This window comes from Oncorhynchus mykiss, chromosome 21 (assembly GCF_013265735.2).
Source record: "Oncorhynchus mykiss isolate Arlee chromosome 21, USDA_OmykA_1.1, whole genome shotgun sequence".
NCBI classification, from domain to species: Eukaryota; Metazoa; Chordata; class Actinopteri; order Salmoniformes; family Salmonidae; genus Oncorhynchus; species Oncorhynchus mykiss.
This window is the reverse complement of record NC_048585.1, coordinates 15469152-15491402: the sequence shown is the minus strand read 5'-3', so window position 1 is coordinate 15491402 and position 22251 is coordinate 15469152. Positions and strand designations below refer to the sequence as shown.

At 48.4% G+C, this 22251-nt stretch overlaps 1 protein-coding gene across 1 annotated transcript in view; it reads right to left on the bottom strand.

The window, feature by feature from the left end:
• LOC110499821 (exocyst complex component 4) overlaps positions 1-22251 on the bottom strand; it is a 237494-nt gene that overhangs the window by 208635 nt on the left and 6608 nt on the right. Inside the window, exons 3-6 of the mRNA XM_036957071.1 lie at positions 20814-21008; positions 12074-12267; positions 6835-6944; positions 525-771 (exon numbers count right to left, since the gene is read on the bottom strand). Of these exons, the coding sequence (XP_036812966.1) occupies positions 525-771; positions 6835-6944; positions 12074-12267; positions 20814-21008 (746 nt within the window). The remainder of the gene's footprint in view (positions 1-524; positions 772-6834; positions 6945-12073; positions 12268-20813; positions 21009-22251) is intronic.

The following is a 22251-nucleotide window of genomic DNA, read 5'->3' as shown; positions in this document are numbered from 1 at the left end:
TCCTCCACCCCTACCTGCATCTTTACCTGCATCCTGCCTTCCCACCTCCTACACCTGCATCTTTACCTGCATCCTGCCTTCCCTCCTCCTCCACCCCTACCTGCATCTTTACCTGCATCCTGCCTTCCCACCTCCTACACCTGCATCTTTACCTGCATCCTGCCTTCCCTCCTCCTCCACCCCTACCTGCATCTTTACCTGCATCCTGCCTTCCCTCCTCCTACACCTACATCTTTACCTGCATCCTGCCTTCCCTCCTCCTCCACCCCTACCTGCATCTTTACCTGCATCCTGCCTTCCCTCCTCCACCACCCCTACCTGCATCTTTACCTGCATCCTGCCTTCCCTCCTCCTCCACCCCTACCTGCATCTTTACCTGCATCCTGCCTTCCCTCCTCCTCCACCCCTACCTGCATCTTTACCTGCACCCCTCCATCCCACCTTCCCTCCTCCTCCACCCCTACCTGCATCTTTACCTGCACCCCTCCATCCCACCTTCCAGTCTTCCCTCCACCCCTCCCTACCTGGGCTGGCTCTCTGTGGCTAGGTTCTCTCCTCTCTGGTAGGCGTGATCAGCTATTTGGGTAGTGGATCTCTTCAGTATCTGCTTCAGCTCAGGCTCCAGGCGCTCCATGATGGCCTTGACAGCCTCAGGGATCTTCTTGAGCTTGGCCAGGCCTTTGATGAGGACGCCCATGAACTCTTGGGTGTTCTCCTCCGGGTGCACGTCAGGGTCCTCGCGGGCCTCGTGGTGCGCCTGCAGCTCACGCACTGAAAGAGGGAGTGATGCAGAATGAGAGAAGTGAGAGAGATAGAGAGATAGAAAACATGGGAAGTGACAGAGGGAGAGAAAGATACACAAACACACCCCACAGAGCCCCAGGACAGCAGCACAATTAGACCCAACCAAATCATGAGAAAACAAAAAGATAATTACTTGACACATTGGAAAGAATTTACAAAAAAACAGAGCAAACTAGAATGCTATTTGGCCCTAAACAGAGTGTACACAGCGGCAGAATACCTGACCACTGTCACTGACCCAAACGTAAGGAAAGCTTTAACTATGTAAAGACTCAGTGAGCATAGCCTTGCTATTGAGAAAGGCCGCGTAGGCAGACATGGCTCTCAAGAGAAGACAGGCTATGTGCTCACTGCCCACAAAATGAGGTGGAAAACTGAGCCGTACTTCCTAACATCCTGCCCAATGTATGACCATATTAGAGACAAATATTTCCCTCAGATTACACAGATCCACAAAGAATTCGAATACAAATCAATTTTTGATAAACTCCCATATATACTGTGCCATCACAGCAGCAAGATTTTTGACCTGTTGCCACAAGAAAAGGGCAACCAATGAAGAACAAACACCATTGTAAATACACCCCATATTTATGCTTATATATTTTCTCTTGTGTACTTTAACCATTTGTACATTGTTACAACACTGTATATATGTATATATATATATATATATATATAATATGACATTTGTAATGTCTTCATTGTTTTGAAACTTCTGTATGTGTAATGTTCACTGTTAATTTGTATTGTTTATATCACTTTTGTATATTATCTACCTCACTTGCTTTGGCAATGTTAACACGCAATGTTAACACACAATTCCCATGGCAATAAAGCCCCTTGAATTGAATTGATACTAGAGCTACAGGATGTGGTACTATTTGAAAGCCAACATACTCATGAAACTTTCTAGAGAGAGACACATGAAAGAATGAGTTGTATAGTTGTAACCATCATCATCCATCTTCATAAACATCATCCTAGTCCTACTGTCATCTCTTTCCTCTCAATGCTATACAGTATTATCATCACCATAACAACCCCGTGCATCTCACCACTCACCACTAGGCGAGCACCTCTTCCTCATCATCACAAACGTGTGAGTGTTTGGATCAAATGAAAACATCCCCACAAGACCTCTTCACCTTTACCTCCCTGATCAGCACCTCAACCCCTCTCTCGCTAAATTGAGAGTAACAGCAGGGCTACGTTCTAATTCCAGTCTGATGATACAGCCTCCGTTTCCCCTTCAAAGCGTTGGAAGCGGGGTACGTTAAGAGAGTTAATGTTTATGTGACGTTAATAGACTTTATTTCTCCTGCCAGCGACTGTAGTTTTTTCACGTCATAATCACTACAATTACCAGCTACTAAATGATGTGCGCTGAGGCCATTAGACGAAGCAGCGTTGTCGACAAAAGCTGGAGAGTTATGCTTTCGTCATCGCGGCACATGGCACTTAGCACGCGGCAGCGGCTAATTGCTTGCGTTTTGCCGTAATAATGTGAGAGGGAAGTGCAGTTAGCGCAGGGAAATGACTTAGGCCCTGGGTGTGAATTAAGAGGCTTCTCTCTCTCTCTACTTGAGTTAGTCAACTGACTCCATCAACAAACAGCAGCAATTATAGGGGAGAGAGTCATCAGTGGGATGGTAGGCTCAGAGGAGGAGACAGGGGGTTGGTAGAGGGAAGATTGGCAGAAGGACAGGGGTAAGGAGAGGGGTTAGGGGTTTCTAAGGCTGGCATTGCGACTGTATTGGAGGTGTGGCTGGCAAAAGGATAGAGGTTAGTGGGGCGAAGAAGAGTGGGGGTCTGGTAATGGCATAGGGACAGAGGTTAGTGGGGTGAAGAAGAGTGGGGGTCTGGTAATGGCATAGGGACAGAGGTTAGTGGGGTGAAGAAGAGTGGGGGTCTGGTAATGGCATAGGGACAGAGGTTAGTGGGGTGAAGAAGAGTGGGGGTCTGGTAATGGCATAGGGACAGAGGTTAGTGGGGAGAGGAAGAGTGGGGGTCTGGTAATGGCATAGGGACAGAGGTTAGTGGGGAGAGGAAGAGTGGGGGTCTGGTAATGGCATAGGGACAGAGGTTGGTGGGGAGAGGAAGAGTGGGGGTCTGGTAATGGCATAGGGACAGAGGTTGGTGGGGAGAGGAAGAGTGGGGATCTGGTAATGGCATAGGGACAGAGGTTAGTGGGGAGAGGAAGAGTGGGGATCTGGTAATGGCATAGGGACAGAGGTTAGTGGGGAGAGGAAGAGTGGGGGTCTGGTAATGGCATAGGGACAGAGGTTAGTGGGGAGAGGAAGAGTGGGGGTCTGGTAATGGCATAGGGACAGAGGTTAGTGGAGAGAGGAAGAGTGGGGGTCTGGTAATGGCATAGGGACAGAGGTTAGTGGGGAGAGGAAGAGTGGGGATCTGGTAATGGCATAGGGACAGAGGTTAGTGGGGAGAGGAAGAGTGGGGGTCTGGTAATGGCATAGGGACAGAGGTTGGTGGGGAGAGGAAGAGTGGGGATCTGGTAATGGCATAGGGACAGAGGTTAGTGGGGAGAGGAAGAGTGGGGGTCTGGTAATGGCATAGGGACAGAGGTTAGTGGGGAGAGGAAGAGTGGGGATCTGGTAATGGCATAGGGACAGAGGTTAGTGGGGAGAGGAAGAGTGGGGTTCTGGTAATGGCATAGGGACAGAGGTTAGTGGGGAGAGGAAGAGTGGGGATCTGGTAATGGCATAGGGACAGAGGTTAGTGGGGGTCTGGATTCATTCAAACAAACGTGCTTGGATGGGTTGAGTGGATGGGTGGGTAGGGCCTGGGAGAAAGTTGCAGAGAGAGAGAGAGATGACCAAGATCTCAAGAAAAAATAACTAGACCAGAAAGAAGCTTTTCTTTTTATTTGACCTTTATTTAACTAGGCAAGTCAGTTAACAACAAATTATTATTTACAATGACGGCCCAGGAACAGTGGGTTAACTGCCTTGTTCAGAGGAACAGTGGGTTAACTGCCTTGTTCAGAGGAACAGTGGGTTAACTGCCTTGTTCAGAGGAACAGTGGGTTAACTGCCTTGTTCAGGGGAACAGTGGGTTAACGGCCTTGTTCAGAGGAACAGTGGGTTAACTGCCTTGTTCAGGGGAACAGTGGGGTAACTGCCTTGTTCAGAGGAACAGTGGGTTAACTGCCTTGTTCAGAGGAACAGTGGGTTAACTGCCTTGTTCAGGGGAACAGTGGGTTAACTGCCTCGTTCAGAGGAACAGTGGGTTAACTGCCTTGTTCAGAGGAACAGTGGGTTAACTGCCTTGTTCAGAGGAACAGTGGGTTAACTGCCTTGTTCAGAGGAACAGTGGGTTAACTGCCTTGTTCAGAGGAACAGTGGGTTAACTGCCTTGTTCAGAGGAACAGTGGGTTAACTGCCTTGTTCAGAGGAACAGTGGGTTAACTGCCTTGTTCAGAGGAACAGTGGGTTAACTGCCTTGTTCAGAGGAACAGTGGGTTAACTTCCTTGTTCAGAGGAACAGTGGGTTAACTGCCTTGTTCAGAGGAACAGTGGGTTAACTGCCTTGTTCAGAGGAACAGTGGGTTAACTGCCTTGTTCAGAGGAACAGTGGGTCAACTGCCTTGTACAGGGGAACAGTGGGTTAACTGCCTTGTTCAGGGGAACAGTGGGTTAACTGCCTTGTTCAGAGGAACAGTGGGTTAACTGCCTTGTTCAGGGGAACAGTGGGTTAACTACCTTGTTCAGAGGAACAGTGGGTTAACTGCCTTGTTCAGAGGAACAGTGGGTTAACTGCCTTGTTCAGGGGAACAGTGGGTTAACTACCTTGTTCAGAGGAACAGTGGGTTAACTGCCTTGTTCAGGGGAACAGTGGGTTAACTGCCTTGTTCAGAGGAACAGTGGGTTAACTGCCTTGTTCAGGGGAACAGTGGGTTAACTACCTTGTTCAGAGGAACAGTGGGTTAACTGCCTTGTTCAGGGGAACAGTGGGTTAACTACCTTGTTCAGAGGAACAGTGGGTTAACTACCTTGTTCAGGGGCAGAACGACAGATTTTTATATTGTCAGCCTGATCTTGCAACCTTTCAGTTACAAGTCCAACGCTCTAACCACTAGGCTACCTGCCGCCTTGGGCATCTTAATCATCTTCTTGGTGTTTTCCCAGCTCCACAACCATGGAATGTCATCAACACACTATAACAAACTCCACAACCAGGGAATGTCATCAACACACTATAACAAACTCCACAACCAGGGAATGTCATCAACACACTATAACAAACTCCCCTGTAGACGCTGTAGGTAACTGTTCCACTGTGGCTTATGAGCATAATGAATGTTATCCACCCCACTGTGCTGACAGGAATACATGGTGACTAATGGGAGATATGGAGGGGTGGCAGCTGATGATTATGAAAACGTATGTACTTGTATGATAACGCCCTAATAATGCTGTGATGTATGAACGAGTATGATAATGCCCTAATAATGCGGTGATGTATGTACTTGTATGATAATGCCCTAATAATGCTGTGATGTATGAACGAGTACGATAATGCCCTAATAATGTGGCAATGTATGAACGAGTATGATAATGCCCTAATAATGTGGCGATGTATGAACGAGTATGATAATGCCCTAATAATGCCGTGATGTATGAACGAGTATGATAATGCCCTAATAATGCTGTGATGTATGAACAAGTATGATAATGCCCTAATAATGTGGTGATGTATGTACTTGTATGATAATGCCCTAATAATGCTGTGATGTATGAACGAGTACGATAATGCCCTAATAATGTGGCAATGTATGTACTCGTATGATAACGCCCTAATAATGCTGTGATGTATGTACTGTGCTGCAAGGGGGAGGAAATATGAGGCACAGATGGAAGAGATGGAAGCAGGGAGAAGGTGTGCGTGTCATGCGTTAGTGCTTCTGTGTGTGTGTGCATGTGCTTGCTGGCGTGTGAATGCCATCAGTGGAGTGTGTGTGAGAGGCAGTGTTATGTACGAGGTGTGTTGAGCCTGCAGCGTTCTCTGGTACACACTCCTAATGACATGCTAATGGATGTAATAACTGCAGCAGTACAGATCCCTGCTAATGATTTCATTATCACTGGGAGCATCGGCAGAATGGAGCGACAGTAGAACACTAACCTGACAACTCTACCACTGTGCTATCCAGGAGACAACTATGTTCCAATAGTTCTCATCAAGCCTCTACAGTATCTCTCTCTCCATCTACACCATGTTCTCTTTTCTATCTATCCATCTCAACTCCTCTCCACTCAATATCCAGTTCTCTCCAGTTTCTTACCCACATTATCTCACTGGCTCTCTGTCCCCGTCCCTCCCTCTCTCTGTCCCCGTCCCTCCCTCTCTCTGTCCCCGTCCCTTCCTCTCTCTGTCCCCGTCCCTTCCTCTCTCTGTCCCCGTCCCTTCCTCTCTCTGTCCCCGTCCCTTCCTCTCTCTGTCCCCGTCCCTCCCTCTCTCTGTCCCCGTCCCTCCCTCTCTCTGTCCCCGTCCCTCCCTCTCTCTGTCCCCGTCCCTCCCTCTCTCTGTCCCCGTCCCTCCCTCTCTCTGTCCCCGTCCCTCCCTCTCTCTGTCCCCGTCCCTTCCTCTCTCTGTCCCCGTCCCTTCCTCTCTCTGTCCCCGTCCCTTCCTCTCTCTGTCCCCGTCCCTTCCTCTCTCTGTCCCCGTCCCTTCCTCTCTCTGTCCCCATCCCTTCCTCTCTCTGTCCCCGTCCCTTCCTCTCTCTGTCCCCGTCCCTTCCTCTCTCTGTCCCCGTCCCTTCCTCTCTCTGTCCCCGTCCCTTCCTCTCTCTGTCCCTGCCCCTTCCTCTCTCTGTCCCCGTCCCTTCCTCTTCTCCCTCCTCCATGACCCCCCTCTTCCTCTCTTGTCCAGTAGTATTCCTAAAGCCATTCTACTGGTGGTAATGAAGTAAGGTCAGCACAATCAACTGCACCAAACCCTTCCTTTATTAGGTTGGTATAGTGTGCAGGCCCTCATTTGGATGTGTGTTGGACTACCAAGGCTACTTACTGCTGGTGGTCCCTGGGGTGCTGAACTGGGAGGAGTCCATCATCTTGCGAGGGGTGGACAGGCTGCTGACGTCCAGCTGGGGCAGAGGGGACGTGTCTTTGGTTGTAGAGCTGGAGAGAGTTGGGAAGAGCATCATCAGTCACCATCATCACCATCATCCTCGTTACAAAATTACAATTCAATAAATAAATAAATACAAATTGCATTTATTTTCAATGACTTCTCACTAAACTGAAAAGTAGAAGCTACTTATTTCAAAATTTTAAATTAATCTTCCTGAATTGTCTGGCTTCAATTTGAATTGAGCCCAACCCTGCTACCCACAACGACAACATTCACCTGAGAGACAAGCAGAGCTTTATAATGAACCTGTTAACAACCTGGATGAACAGAGTCAGCCATGTACCTGTACCTCCACAGTGTTGAGTGTAGCCCTGCTTAGTGAGTGTTGAGTGTAGCCCTGCTTAGTGAGTGTTGAGTGTAGCCCTGTAACTCCAGTGTTGAGTGTAGCCCTGTTCCTCCACACAGTGTTGAGTGTAGCCCTGCTTAGTGAGTGTTGAGTGTAGCCCTGCTTAGTGAGTGTTGAGTGTAGCCCTGTACCTCCACACAGTGTTGAGTGTAGCCCTGCTTAGTGAGTGTTGAGTGTAGCCCTGCTTAGTGAGTGTTGAGTGTTGCCCTGTACCTCCACACAGTGTTGAGTGTAGCCCTGTACCTCCACACAGTGTTGAGTGTAGCCCTGTTCCTCCACACAGTGTTGAGTGTAGCCCTGTTCCTCCACACAGTGTTGAGTGTTGCCCTGTACCTCCACACAGTGTTGAGTGTAGCCCTGTTCCTCCACACAGTGTTGAGTGTAGCCCTGTTCCTCCACACAGTGTTGAGTGTAGCCCTGTTCCTCCACACAGTGTTGAGTGTAGCCCTGCTTAGTGAGTGTTGAGTGTAGCCCTGTAACTCCAGTGTTGAGTGTAGCCCTGTAACTCCAGTGTTGAGTGTAGCCCTGCTTAGTGGGTGTTGAGTGTAGCCCTGCTTAGTGAGTGTTGAGTGTAGCCCTGTAACTCCAGTGTTGAGTGTAGCCCTGTACCTCCACACAGTGTTGAGTGTAGCCCTGTACCTCCACACAGTGTTGAGTGTAGCCCTGCTTAGTGAGTGTTGAGTGTAGCCCTGTACCTCCACACAGTGTTGAGTGTAGCCCTGTACCTCCACACAGTGTTGAGAGTAGCCCTGTACCTCCACACAGTGTTGAGTGTAGCCCTGTACCTCCACACAGTGTTGAGTGTAGCCCTGTACCTCCACACAGTGTTGAGAGTAGCCCTGTACCTCCACACAGTGTTGAGAGTAGCCCTGTACCTCCACACAGTGTTGAGAGTAGCCCTGTACCTCCACACAGTGTTGAGTGTAGCCCTGTACCTCCACACAGTGTTGAGTGTAGCCCTGTACCTCCACACAGTGTTGAGAGTAGCCCTGTACCTCCACACAGTGTTGAGTGTAGCCCTGTACCTCCACACAGTGTTGAGTGTAGCCCTGTACCTCCACACAGTGTTGAGAGTAGCCCTGTACCTCCACACAGTGTTGAGAGTAGCCCTGTACCTCCACACAGTGTTGAGAGTAGCCCTGTACCTCCACACAGTGTTGAGTGTAGCCCTGTACCTCCACACAGTGTTGAGTGTAGCCCTGTACCTCCACACAGTGTTGAGAGTAGCCCTGTACCTCCACACAGTGTTGAGAGTAGCCCTGTACCTCCACAGTGTTGAGTGTAGCCCTGTACCTCCACACAGTGTTGAGTGTAGCCCTGTACCTCCACACAGTGTTGAGAGTAGCCCTGTACCTCCACACAGTGTTGAGAGTAGCCCTGTACCTCCACACAGTGTTGAGAGTAGCCCTGTACCTCCACAGTGTTGAGTGTAGCCCTGTTCCTCCACACAGTGTTGAGTGTAGCCCTGTACCTCCACACAGTGTTGAGTGTAGCCCTGTTCCTCCACACAGTGTTGAGTGTAGCCCTGTACCTCCACAGTGTTGAGTGTAGCCCTGTACCTCCACACAGTGTTGAGTGTAGCCCTGTACCTCCACACAGTGTTGAGAGTAGCCCTGTACCTCCACACAGTGTTGAGAGTAGCCCTGTACCTCCACACAGTGTTGAGAGTAGCCCTGTACCTCCAGTGTTGAGTGTAGCCCTGTTCCTCCACACAGTGTTGAGTGTAGCCCTGCTTAGTGAGTGTTGAGTGTTGCCCTGTACCTCCACACAGTGTTGAGTGTAGCCCTGTACCTCCACACAGTGTTGAGTGTAGCCCTGTACCTCCACACAGTGTTGAGTGTAGCCCTGTTCCTCCACACAGTGTTGAGTGTAGCCCTGTACCTCCACACAGTGTTGAGAGTAGCCCTGTACCTCCACACAGTGTTGAGTGTAGCCCTGTACCTCCACACAGTGTTGCGTGTAGCCCTGTTCCTCCACACAGTGTTGAGTGTAGCCCTGTACCTCTACACAGTGTTGAGTGTAGCCCTGTACCTCCACACAGTGTTGAGTGTAGCCCTGCTTAGTGAGTGTTGCGTGTAGCCCTGTTCCTCCACACAGTGTTGAGTGTAGCCCTGTACCTCCACACAGTGTTGAGTGTAGCCCTGTACCTCCACACAGTGTTGAGTGTAGCCCTGTACCTCCACACAGTGTTGAGTGTAGCCCTGTACCTCCACACAGTGTTGAGTGTAGCCCTGTACCTCCACACAGTGTTGAGTGTAGCCCTGTACCTCCACACAGTGTTGAGTGTAGCCCTGTACCTCCACACAGTGTTGAGTGTAGCCCTGTACCTCCACACAGTGTTGAGAGTAGCCCTGTACCTCCACACAGTGTTGAGTGTATCCCTGTACCTCCACACAGTGTTGAGTGTAGCCCTGTACCTCCACACAGTGTTGAGTGTAGCCCTGTACCTCCACACAGTGTTGAGTGTAGCCCTGTACCTCCACACAGTGTTGAGTGGAACCCTGTACCTCCACACAGTGTTGAGTGGAGCCCTGTACCTCCACAGTGTTGAGTGTAGCCCTGTACCTCCACAGTGTTGAGTGTAGCCCTGTACCTCCACACAGTGTTGAGAGTAGCCCTGCTTAGTGAGTGTTGAGTGTAGCCCTGTTCCTCCACAGTGTTGAGTGTAGCCCTGCTTAGTGAGTGTTGAGTGTAGCCCTGCTTAGTGAGTGTTGCGTGTAGCCCTGTTCCTCCACACAGTGTTGAGTGTAGCCCTGTACCTCCACACAGTGTTGAGTGTAGCCCTGTACCTCCACACAGTGTTGAGTGGAACCCTGTACCTCCACACAGTGTTGAGTGGAGCCCTGTACCTCCACAGTGTTGAGTGTAGCCCTGTACCTCCACAGTGTTGAGTGTAGCCCTGTACCTCCACACAGTGTTGAGAGTAGCCCTGCTTAGTGAGTGTTGAGTGTAGCCCTGTTCCTCCACAGTGTTGAGTGTAGCCCTGCTTAGTGAGTGTTGAGTGGAGGTGGGTTGTTCTTACCAAACCTCCATTATACAGGAGCTTTAACCTGTCACTCTAAGACCCCAACTAATACATCACTCTACAGTACGTCACAGCCTAGACACCACACTGCTGTACACACAACAATCACACACACGCCAATGAAGATACCACACACACACACACACACACACACACACACACACCTAGCATGAATTAAACAAACATCAAAACAACAGGCTTCATTGCTGGAGAGGTGGGTGACCTGCATCAGTCTAATGTGTTGTGATGCTGCATCTTGGTTTAGGAATTATCATGCAGGTGGCAGCCGTCGCCCCACACAGCATTCTAATATGTGTCCCAAATGGCAACTTATTCCCTGCATAGTGCACTACACAGTGTATTACTTTTTAAAGTAGTGCACTAAGTAGGGAATAGGGTGCCGTTTGGGACACGCCCATTGGTGTTGGTATGATAATCCTCCCGATGCTAATGTAGGTTGTGACGCGGTCGTCGACTAACCAAAACCCACATCATCATTCTACAGAGCGTCATCTTTGGTCTCCCATGAATGAATCAGATGTGTTTGCACTAAGTGGTGAGACAGGGACGTTGTCTTGTCACTAGAAGTTTAGACTAGCTAATGTAAACACTGAGGGACAACACATGTAGTGTGGAACTGTACTGTGTGGGATTAGAGGAGGAGGTTGAACACTGTCTCATGTTATGGTATTTCATTTAATGATTTCAACTAGTTTCCCCCCAATTATACATTTACTTCCAACGCACAGTGAACACCCATACACTTCAGACTCCCAAAGCTTTTATTCTGAAGTGAAAACAACTACTTCCAACGCACAGTGAACACCCATACACTTCAGACTCCCAAAGCTTTTATTCTGAAGTGAAAACAACTACTTCCAACGCAGAGTGAACACCCATACACTTCAGACTCCCAAAGCTTTTATTCTGAAGTGAAAACAACTACTTCCAACGCAGAGTGAACACCCATACACTTCAGACTCCCAAAGCTCTTATTCTGAAGTGAAAACAACTACTTCCAACGCACAGTGAACACCCATACACTTCAGACTCCCAAAGCTACTATTTCCAATCTCTACTGCGATCTGGTGTTTGAGTCCTTGCCCTACTAGAATACTGCAAATTATAAACATTACATTCCCTCTGTTGACTGCACTTGAAGTGGGATTGACCCCCACTCTGATCTCCCTGACCAAACCTCACAGCATGTTCCTAACAACTCACACCTCTGCCCCACTCCCAGTCCCCCCCCCTCTCTCTCCAGGCCACTCACCCCCCTCTCCCTCCCCTTCTCCAGGCCACTCACCCCCCCTCTCCCTCCCCTGCTCCAGGCCACTCACCCCCCCCCCTCTCCCTCCCCTTCTCCAGGCCACTCACCCCCCCTCTCCCTCCCCTTCTCCAGGCCACTCACCCCCCCTCTCCCTCCCCTTCTCCAGGCCACTCACCCCCCCTCTCCCTCCCCTTCTCCAGGCCACTCACCCCCTCTCCCTCCCCTTCTCCAGGCCACTCACACCCTCTCCCCCCCTTCTCCAGGCCACTCACCCCCCCCCTCTCCCTCCCCCTCTCCAGGCCACTCACCCCCCCTCTCCCTTCCCTTCTCCAGGCCACTCCCCCCCCCCCCTCTCCCTCCCCAGGCCACTCCCCCCCCCCCCTCCCTCCCCTTCTCCAGGCCACTCACCCCCTCTCCCTCCCCTTCACCAGGCCACTCACCCCCCCCTCACCCTCCCCTTCTCCAGGCCACTCACCCCCCGTGGCGTCCCTGGTTCTTGTCCTTGTTCTTGGTCCCCAGGCGGCTGGTAGACTTGATGTAGAGGTGCCGGTGCAGCTCGTCGATGAGGACCACGTGGATGTTGAGCTTCTTACTGTGGAGCTCCAGACGCAGGTCCCCCAGACCCTCCACCTGCAGCAGGGGGCCCTCCAGAGACTCCACCGCTGACACCTGCACAAGGGGGACCACAGGAGACACACCTGAATAGATCTAGACACCTTGGAATGTAGGGGAGACCTGAACACAGATCCAGGTACCTGGTGTGTTATCCACTAGTACTCACTGTATATCTGAATACACCTGGCAACACTTCAGAAGACAGTATTTTGATGGGGACCACAGGGACATGTTTATTAGGACACTGTTTAAAATGTCATCAATAATGAATCTAAATCTTCACAGTCATAAACAAGATGTGGATATAATTGGCTAGTTTAATTGGTACCGAAGACTTGAGTATTTAGAGAAAGCTGTTTATTTGAACTGTAAATCTGAAGCATGGGTGTCTGTCCATACATTACACCTCACAGGTTGTTAGACAGGTTGTCAGACCGGTTACTAGACAGACAAATAATGCAACACCAACAACACTGCTGCTGTATGTAGAACGTTCTAAATGCTTTACATTGTAGTCATTTAACAGACACTCTTATTCAGACAGACTTACAGGAGCATTTAGGGTTCAGTGTCTTGCTCAAGGACACAGACAGATTCTTCACCTAGTCGGCTCTGTGTTTCAAACCAGCGACCTTTCAGTGACTGGCCCAACACAAGGCTACCAGCCACCCCAAGTGCCCACTGCCCAGCCCCCACTGCCCAGCCCCCACTGCCCAGCCCCCACTGCCCAGCCCTCACTGCCCAGCCCTCACTGCCCAGCCCTCACTGCCCAGCCCTCACTGCCCAGCCCTCACTGCCCAGCCCTCACTGCCCAGCCCTCACTGCCCAGCCCTCACTGCCCAGTCCCCACTGCCCAGTCCCCACTGCCCAGTCCCCACTGCCCAGTCCCCACTGCCCAGCCCTCACTGCCCAGCCCTCACTGCCCAGCCCTCACTGCCCAGCCCTCACTGCCCAGCCCTCACTGCCCAGTCCCCACTGCCCAGTCCCCACTGCCCAGTCCCCACTGCCCAACATAACAGCATTTTAGGGGAAAACTTAAGGAATGCAGACTATGCACCCAACACCAAACTACATCCAGGCTCTCCTCTCTCAAAGTTCCTGGCTTTCTCTCGCTCTCCATCCGTCTGTCCCTCTCTCTCCGTCCGTCCCCCTCTCTCCTCCCGTCTCATTTTTCATTAGCATTGTGGTTATGGCGTGTTTATATTGAATAAATCTTCATGGTGGTTAATGAGTGGTTTTTATTAGAGTGGGCTAATGGCTGGATGACAGCACTCCAGAGAGCCATCACAGACTGTGTGTGTATCACCGGGCAGGACGGACAGGAGGAAAGGAAGTGAGGGCCATAGGTCAAGTATGTGTTGATGCAAATCAGTGCAGCATTAGCCAAAAGATGTGCTAATGCTGTGCATGATCAGCCCCCGTCAGCTTAATAGAATAACTCTGCATGCCTCTGTGTTCCTCACTGTGTGGTGAAGGTATACGTTGGTGTGTGTGTGAGTATGCATATGCTGTAACTAACTGTGAGTGGGTGTGACCAATGTGTATGCGTCTGTGTGTATGTCTATAAGTACGTGTGTGTCAACAGTCCACAAGTGCATACGTGCGTGCATGTGTGTATGCCTTGTGTGTGTGTCCTTGAGTGTGTGTGACTCATTACCAGTGGTCCGGGATGACAGAAGAAGGCTGGTTAACATCGTTAGGGAGCCCAGGCTGTCAAGATAATCAACTATAAGAGGCTTCCTGAGAGTTAGCAGGATGGGGAGAGAGGGAGACTCACAGGAGGGGGAGGAGAGAAGGAGTACATGTGACAGCCCGTCACTGGCCTCTCTGGTGCACACTGGGCTCAGACGGGGTGTGTGTGTGTGCGTGTGTGTGTGTGTGTGTGTGTGTGTGTGTGTGTGTGTAGGATAGGAGTGGAGAAGAGAGACTTTTTTTGGAAAGTGAACCAGTCCTGTCCCTCACTAACCCCATGGGGTCTTGTAACACTGCCATTCAGCTGAGGCAGAAAGAGAGCAGTGGGAATACTAATAGTCAAGCAGAGAAAGAGAGACAGAGAGAGAGAGGAGAGAGAGGAGAGAGAGGAGAGAGAGGAGAGAGAGGAGAGAGAGAGAGAGAGAGAGAGAGAGAGAGAGAGAGAGAGAGAGAGAGAGAGAGAGAGAGAGAGAGAGAGAGAGGAGAGAGAGAGAAAGCTGAGGGAGGGCTAGAGGAGGAGGGGATGGAAAGAGAGTGTGAAAGTGAGGGAGACGTTAATCTGACAGATGAGCAGGGTAATGAGTGACAGCATGTCTGGAATGAACACATCAGGGAGTCTCACAGGATTGACAGAGACAGTATGGACTTTCAACAGACCAGAGAGAGAGAGAGCGAAAGGGTGATGAGCAGAGAGAGCTGAGAGAGCTGAGAGAGAGCTGAGAGAGGGGGGAGAGAGCTGAGAGAGGGGGGAGAGAGATGAGAGAGAGAGAAGAGAGCGGAGAGAGAGAGAAGAGAGCGGAGAGAGAGAGAAGAGAGCAGAGAGAGGGGAGAGAGCAGAGAGAGGAGAGAGCTGAGAGAGGGGGGAGAGAGAGGAGAGAGCTGAGAGAGGGGGGAGAGAGCGGAGAGAGGGGAGAGTGATGGGAAGAGAGGGAGATCTGAGACGGTGGAAAGGGAGAGCAAAACAAAAAGTTAACCAATAAAAAGGTAGAGAGACAGAGAGATAACTGTTGCAGCCGCTCTCCTACTGAGAGGCAAATTGAAACACCTAGCTTAAAATGGACACTGACAGTCTTCTGTGAAAGCAATGTAATGAGGCACAGACCTGACTCACTGAGTTTCCTTAGATTAGCCTCCGTCAGACTGTTCCAGGGACAGCTTCAACTTGAGTTAGGGTCAACATCAGCTCTTGTCTAGCACCTATCAAACAAGATAGGATCCTTCTTGCATAGAGTACAGTGGCCCAGTTCCAATACTGTTATAAATCCATCCTTCTTTCCTGGAGGTCACTGATCTAACACAGTTGGATATGTGAGAGCAAGGACTCCACACCATTACATAGGCTTGGGCCAGTGGAGGCTGGTGGGAGGAGCTATAGAAGGACGGGCTCCATAAATTTGATACCGTTCCATTTTTATTCCATTCCAGCCATTACAATGAGCCTGTCCTTCTATAGCTCCTCCCACCAGCGTAGATGTTCACGCAGGGATTTCTGGTATAACCGGAGTAGCACACAAGTGGCCGCTAAAAAACTAAAAACATTGCTTTCCCAGAATACTAAAAAGAAATTGCACAAGTAATAGCGAAATCATATAGAAGATGTTAGCTAAATGCTAACAAGCGAAAACTAACATAAAATAATTGTAGACAGGCAAATCCAGCTAATGAAGTTATACAAGCATAGCTCATTTTCGGTGAGTGTGGACATTTACAAGTGAAAGTCAATGAGAGCAAGTGCAAATAAAAAAGTAGTGATGCATGTTTTTCAGAGGGAAGAGCAGCATGTGAACACGGAGCAGAGGGGAGAGAAAACGCTAGTCGGAAGCACAGGGACAAAATGGCAGCTGTACAGACAACCCATACAGAGCTCTGACTTACTCCTCAAACACGGCAGAAAGCCGTTATAAGATATCTGATAGCAAACATTTAGCAGTGAATTACACACAAGTGTAACTTCCTCACCTCACATGCGCCACACAACAGACACTCAGTGACAGATATAGAACGCTCTGGACTGACCAGCTCCTGTTGTTTTCTCCTGTCGTGGACGGACCGGCTCCTGTTGTTTTCTCCTGTCGTGGACTGACCGGCTCCTGTTGTGGACTGACCGGCTCCTGTTGTGGACTGACCGGCTCCTGTTGTGGACTGACCGGCTCCTGTTGTGGACTGACCGGCTCCTGTTGTGGACTGACCGGCTCCTGTTGTGGACTGACCGGCTCCCGTTGTGCTGTTAGGGACCGACCGGCTCCCGTTGTGCTGTTAGGGACCGACCAGCTCACGTTGTGCTGTTAGGGACCGACCAGCTCCCGTTGTGCTGTTAGGGACCGACCAGCTCCCGTTGTGCTGTTAGGGACCGACCAGCTCCCGTTGTGCTGTTAGGGACCGACCAGCTCCCGTTGTGCTGTTAGGGACCGACCAGCTCCCGTTGTGCTGTTAGGGAACGACCAGCTCCCGTTGTGCTGTTAGGGAACGACCAGCTCCCGTTGTGCTGTTAGGGACCGACCAGCTCACGTTGTGCTGTTAGGGACCGACCAGCTCCCGTTGTGCTGTTAGGGACCGACCAGCTCCCGTTGTGCTGTTAGGGACCGACCAGCTCCCGTTGTGCTGTTAGGGACCGACCAGCTCCCGTTGTGCTGTTAGGGACCGACCAGCTCCCGTTGTGCTGTTAGGGACCGACCAGCTCCCGTTGTGCTGTTAGGGACCGACCAGCTCCCGTTGTGCTGTTAGGGACCGACCAGCTCCCGTTGTGCTGTTAGGGACCGACCAGCTCCCGTTGTGCTGTTAGGGACCGACCAGCTCCCGTTGTGCTGTTAGGGACCGACCAGCTCCCGTTGTGCTGTTAGGGACCGACCAGCTCCCGTTGTGCTGTTAGGGACCGACCAGCTCCCGTTGTGCTGTTAGGGACCGACCAGCTCCCGTTGTGCTGTTAGGGACTGACCAGCTCCCGTTGTGCTGTTAGGGACTGACCAGCTCCCGTTGTGCTGTTAGGGACTGACCAGCTCCCGTTGTGCTGTTAGGGACTGACCAGCTCCCGTTGTGCTGTTAGGGACTGACCAGCTCCCGTTGTGCTGTTAGGGACTGACCAGCTCCCGTTGTGCTGTTAGGGACTGACCAGCTCCCGTTGTGCTGTTAGGGACTGACCAGCTCCCGTTGTGCTGTTAGGGACTGACCAGCTCCCGTTGTGCTGTTAGGGACTTACTTTTTGGCATAAGCCATCCATGTCTAAATACAGTCAAGCATTTTAGATATAAAATTAAATAAAGGGTGCCTTGAATAATGAAACAATGAATAAACCACAACATGTCAGCTAATGTGATTCAATTCATAAAAGGGAAAGGGGGATACCTAGTCCGTTGTCCAATTGAATGTATTCAACTGAAATGTGTCTTCTGCATTTAACCCAACCACTCAGAATCAGAAAGGTGCGGGGGGGCTGCCATAATCAAAACATCTTCGGCACCCGGGGAACAGTGGGTTAACTGCCTTGCTCAGGGGCAGAATGACAGATTTTTACCTTGTCAGCTCCATTCGATTACTGGCCCAACGCTATAACCACTAGGCTACCTACTGCCCCTATGCATTTGACTGTTTTTAATATTGGCTGTACTAGAGACTTAATGTTTTTTTAATAGAACAGACTATATGGGATTGATTATAATTACATTTTTAAATTATAGCACTTATTGTGCAGTTTTTACTTTTAGAAATGTTATTAAATTGATTAATATTATGGTGTTTCTATTCCAAGAAAAAAGAAAATGCATTTTACAGTAGCCTCAGGGTTTCTGTTAGGAAAATATGGCGCTGTACAACGTGACAAGTTGGGAGTAGGCCTAGGCTACTAAGTCATTGCGAGTTGAGAGAAAAATAATCCTAACATTTCCTCACCCTAATTGTAGGCTGACCAATATCCAAACGGAGATTCAGTGAAAATAAAAATCTGATTGATTTATCAAGACCAGTCCCCATAGTTGTCTCAAAGCATCGCAAAACGGTGCTGAATAGTTAACCACACGCGGGTAGGCTATTGCTTCAAATCCTATTATAACAATTGGATGACTTTGGGTGTTTCAGTAAGCAACAATATGTTGCCTTCATTAGCCTACTTTATTATAATATTTATGCCATTCAGTGATATTTATTCTCACAGTAACTCGTTATGGGTCCATCCAGAAGTGGTTAGAAAACAGTGCATTTGGTGGGCTATGCAAAGATATGGGAGTAGTGACATGCCTCGCAAACATTATAAGTCTCTAAACTCGGCAAGAGTCTATTGTCCTGTCTGATAGCCCATCAAGGGTGGCTGGCTTCTTTTGTATTCTTTAATCTCCAGCTCAGAGAAGTGTGTTTCTATTCCAACAAAAAAAACAGACTTGAATAATTAAACAGCAAATAAACTGGAAAATGTCAGCTGAAGCAACTGAATTCAGGAATTCATTCAAAATATGTTAAACCTTTATTTTGTTGAGAAACTGACGATACAACAATACATTGATCTTCTCAGCAAGGTTTTACCCATGGTTCTGGAGCTGGGGGGGAAGAGCAACTGTAGCTGAGATGTAGTTGAAATAAACATCCGTATTTTGAAAGTCTTTTTATTATTATTTTATTAACGAAAGTATAAAGATGTTGATGAACAAATCATATATGTGTGTCTATGTGCGCGTTACATTGTCTTCTTCTGACAAACTAGAAACAAAATGGTGTCTTTTTTTAGTGTGCACACGAGACAGAGGAAGAGCAATTCTTACACTATTGTTTTAAATTCAAATCACTCTCTTCTTCATCCTCATCATTCAGTTAATTTAAATTCAATTGTAATACATTTTGTCACTCCCACAGCAAAGTTTAAAAACAGACGGATTTGTGAAATTGTTTTATCCGTCATTTTTCGGTTGCATGAGGTTTGGTGATGACTGAATCCGTAGGATATTAAATAAACACTCAAATAGGCAAAATAAGCAGGAACAGCATTGGGCTGAGTGACTCACTCATTCCTGGCTTTCGTTCAAAATAAGTTATATTATAATGCAGGGTGAAAGACACATTATTTCATATTCTTTGATATTGAGTTAGAAATGTACAATTTAAGAGCAGTTAAACATCAAATAAATTGCAAGTTTGCCCCTTTTTGGCCATTAGGTTACACTTTACAATAGAATGACAACAGCAACTATCAGTAATTAAAACTGTGGCACAAATTTGGGGATTTGTCACACATAGCCAAGCTATTAGACTATCCTTTTGTAAATTAATGGAGGTGTGAATGTTTCAGTCAGTCTCTCTCCGGGACTAGAGTCCTGAATCAGGCAAAAAAATTAAATAATAATAATAATAATAGTCAGCTGCCAGCAATTAGACTTGGCCTATTTAGTAGGATTTCTTCAAATTGCTATGCAGGAAAAGGATGTCTTCCACTGTGCCTGGTCCAGAGGTCCATGTGTGGTTTCAGAGAGAAGTCAGCTGTTAGCCTGGGACCAGGCACGGTGGATAGACTCACCTTCAGATGGAGGTGTGGTTTCAGAGAGAAGTCAGCTGTTAGCCTGGGACCAGGCACAGTGGAAGACATCCTTTTCCTGCATAGCAATTTGAAGAAATCCTACTAAATAGGCCAAGTCTAAACTAATACATTAAATAAACAAGTATATTTCATAAATAAATGAAGGAGCTCAAGTCTTGAAAATATGGGCAACTCCCTATCCTCGCTGGACTCTCTTTCATTCAGTTTCTTCTTCGCATTAGCAAAGAAGGACTCCGTGTTTCACGAACTCACATTCTATAGAGGGGCTATCACTCTTTCATTCTGTGTTAAAAGACCATTTGTTATTTAGAATGATTTATTTCTGTTTTTAGAGGGAGAGAAACCAAAAGCCTACTGTGCCAATTTGAGAAAATCGTCAGTCCAGTAATTGTCCCATTGCATTTACCCAAGTTGTCTTCCAACTCCAGGACCACCCACCTGATGTAGGACTCTAGAGCCAGACCCTCTCGGACTAAAACATTCACACCTCCATTCATTTAGGAAAAGATAGTCAATTTGTGCCACAGTTTAGACTTAACTCCCTCTTGTGATATTGTGGTGCAATGACAGAATGACGCAATTTACCACAATCTGCCATGTTTAAAAGAAGAATGTTTAAAGGAAGAACCACTACATACATAACAGTTAATATATTTAGCTCAGATGTGAGTGATTTTCCTAAATAGTGTCACCAACTTCCATCAACCTGACCACACCATTTAAAAAGTGCTTTAATGTAGATTTTAGGTTTGCAGCCTCCACGAAGGACTGAGAGTGGGAGACAAAGAGACAGAAGGTCTTCAGGGTCCTCAGGGGGCCAGACATCCCTCGTCCTCCCTCTCAAATCTGCCTGTTCTGGAGCAGAGATGAACTGACTAGGCCCTAATTACCTGAGTTTGGAAGAAGAGTGTAGGAGTGAGTGGAGGAAGAAGGGAAAGGAGAGACCACAGAGTCGTACCAGCCATTTCGTGCTTTGGCCCCCGCTGAGCGCGCCACAAAACCCACATCAAAGTTAACCCACACACCTGTGGTGGCCCCTGGGCCGCTTTGATGAAGCTTACCAGCTGTAAGGGAGATGTACAATTGGGTCGTGTTCATTAGGCACCAAATGGAAGAAAACTGAGAGTCCAGCCAATTAGCTGAAATGCCAGTCCATTTCTGTAGCCAAGGAGGACAGCAATCACGTAATATGATAGTCAAGTGTCAGGTCAACGTCGGGTATTCAAAATCTAGCTGGATGTCTGGATTGCCATATCCCAGTGATAATCATACGAATCCCATTCTCTCGCACGCACGCCCCACCATGGCCCCAAACTTACCTCACTTTCATACAAACCTTACCACATCCTCACCTACCACCCCACCTCCACACGAAATCTCACTTACTCACCAGCATGTCAGTGGCGTGCAGGTAGTGCTTGCTGGCCATGCAGGCCTCCAGTCTCTGTGGGACCTGCTTGATACTCTCGATCTCGTCCAGCAGGTTGAGGACGTGTTTGTGCTCGATGCCTTCGATCCACAGCTTCCTCAGTTCATCCCTCTTGCAGTGGAGCAGCATCTTACAGGACAGCAGGTTCTCCTTCACCTGGGATACAATGGGACATCACACAAGTCAGACACCAGGGTGTTCATCAGGCGATAAAGGGAAAAAGACGAACTGAAACAGGGACAGAGTAGTTGGACTGTTGTAAAACATTTTGCTTCGGTGTGCATTAATGAATCAACCCCACCCCCAGGGTCAGACAGGTGAGGCTCCAGGGTTGTGTTCATTAGGCACCAAACTAAAGAAAGTTGACTGAAACAGGGAGGGACTACTAATCAATAAGAAACAATCATTTTCATCTCTGCTGTAAAGCGTTATTTTCTGTTGTGTGCCCTAATGAACATGACCCATGGGTCTGTTCAGAGACAAGAGAGGCAAGCGTTTAGAAAGTTCAGATAGAAATGTATTGCGCAGAACAGACGTGATTATTTGTCAGGTAGAAAAAGGAGTTATGTCAGCTCTATTCATTACATTTCTATCTGGAACGTTCTGAATAGTTTCAGGGACACATGAACACTCCTTTCAGTTTCAAAGCTCAGTATCCCGCCTGAATCATTGGGCACTTAACGTGGCACAAAAGCACCATCACACACAAGTCTTTGGAAACCTTTCTAGGTTCTCTTTGTAACAGTCTCATATACAGTTGACGTCAGAAGTTTACACGCAGCTTAGCCAAATACATTTAAACTCAGTTTTTCACAATTCCTGACATTTAATCCTAGTAAAAATTCCCTGTTTTAGGTCAGTTAAGATCACCACTTTATTTTAAGATTGTGAAATGTCAGAATAATAGTAGAGAGAATTATTTATTTCAGCTTTTATTTCTTTCATCACATTCCCAGTGGGTCAGAAGTTTACATACAGTACACTCAATTAGACATTGCCTTTAAATGGTTTAACTTGGGTCAAACGTTTTGGGAGGCCTTCCACAACCTTCCCACAATAAGTTGGGTGAATTTTGGCCCATTCCTTCTGGCAGAGCTGGTGTAACTGAGTCAGGCTTTTTCAGTTCTGCCCACACATTTTCTATAGGATTGAGGTCAGGGCTTTGTGATGGCCACTCCAATACCTTGACTTTGTTGTTCTTAAGCTATTTTGCCACAACTTTGGAAGTATGCTTGGGGTCATTGACCATTTGGAAGACCCATTTTTGACCAAGCTTTAACTTCCTGACTGATGTCTTGAGATGTTGACTCAATATATCCACATAATTTTCCTCCCTCATGATACCATCTACTTTGTGAAGTGCACCAGTCCCTCCTACAGCAAAGCACCCCGACAACAT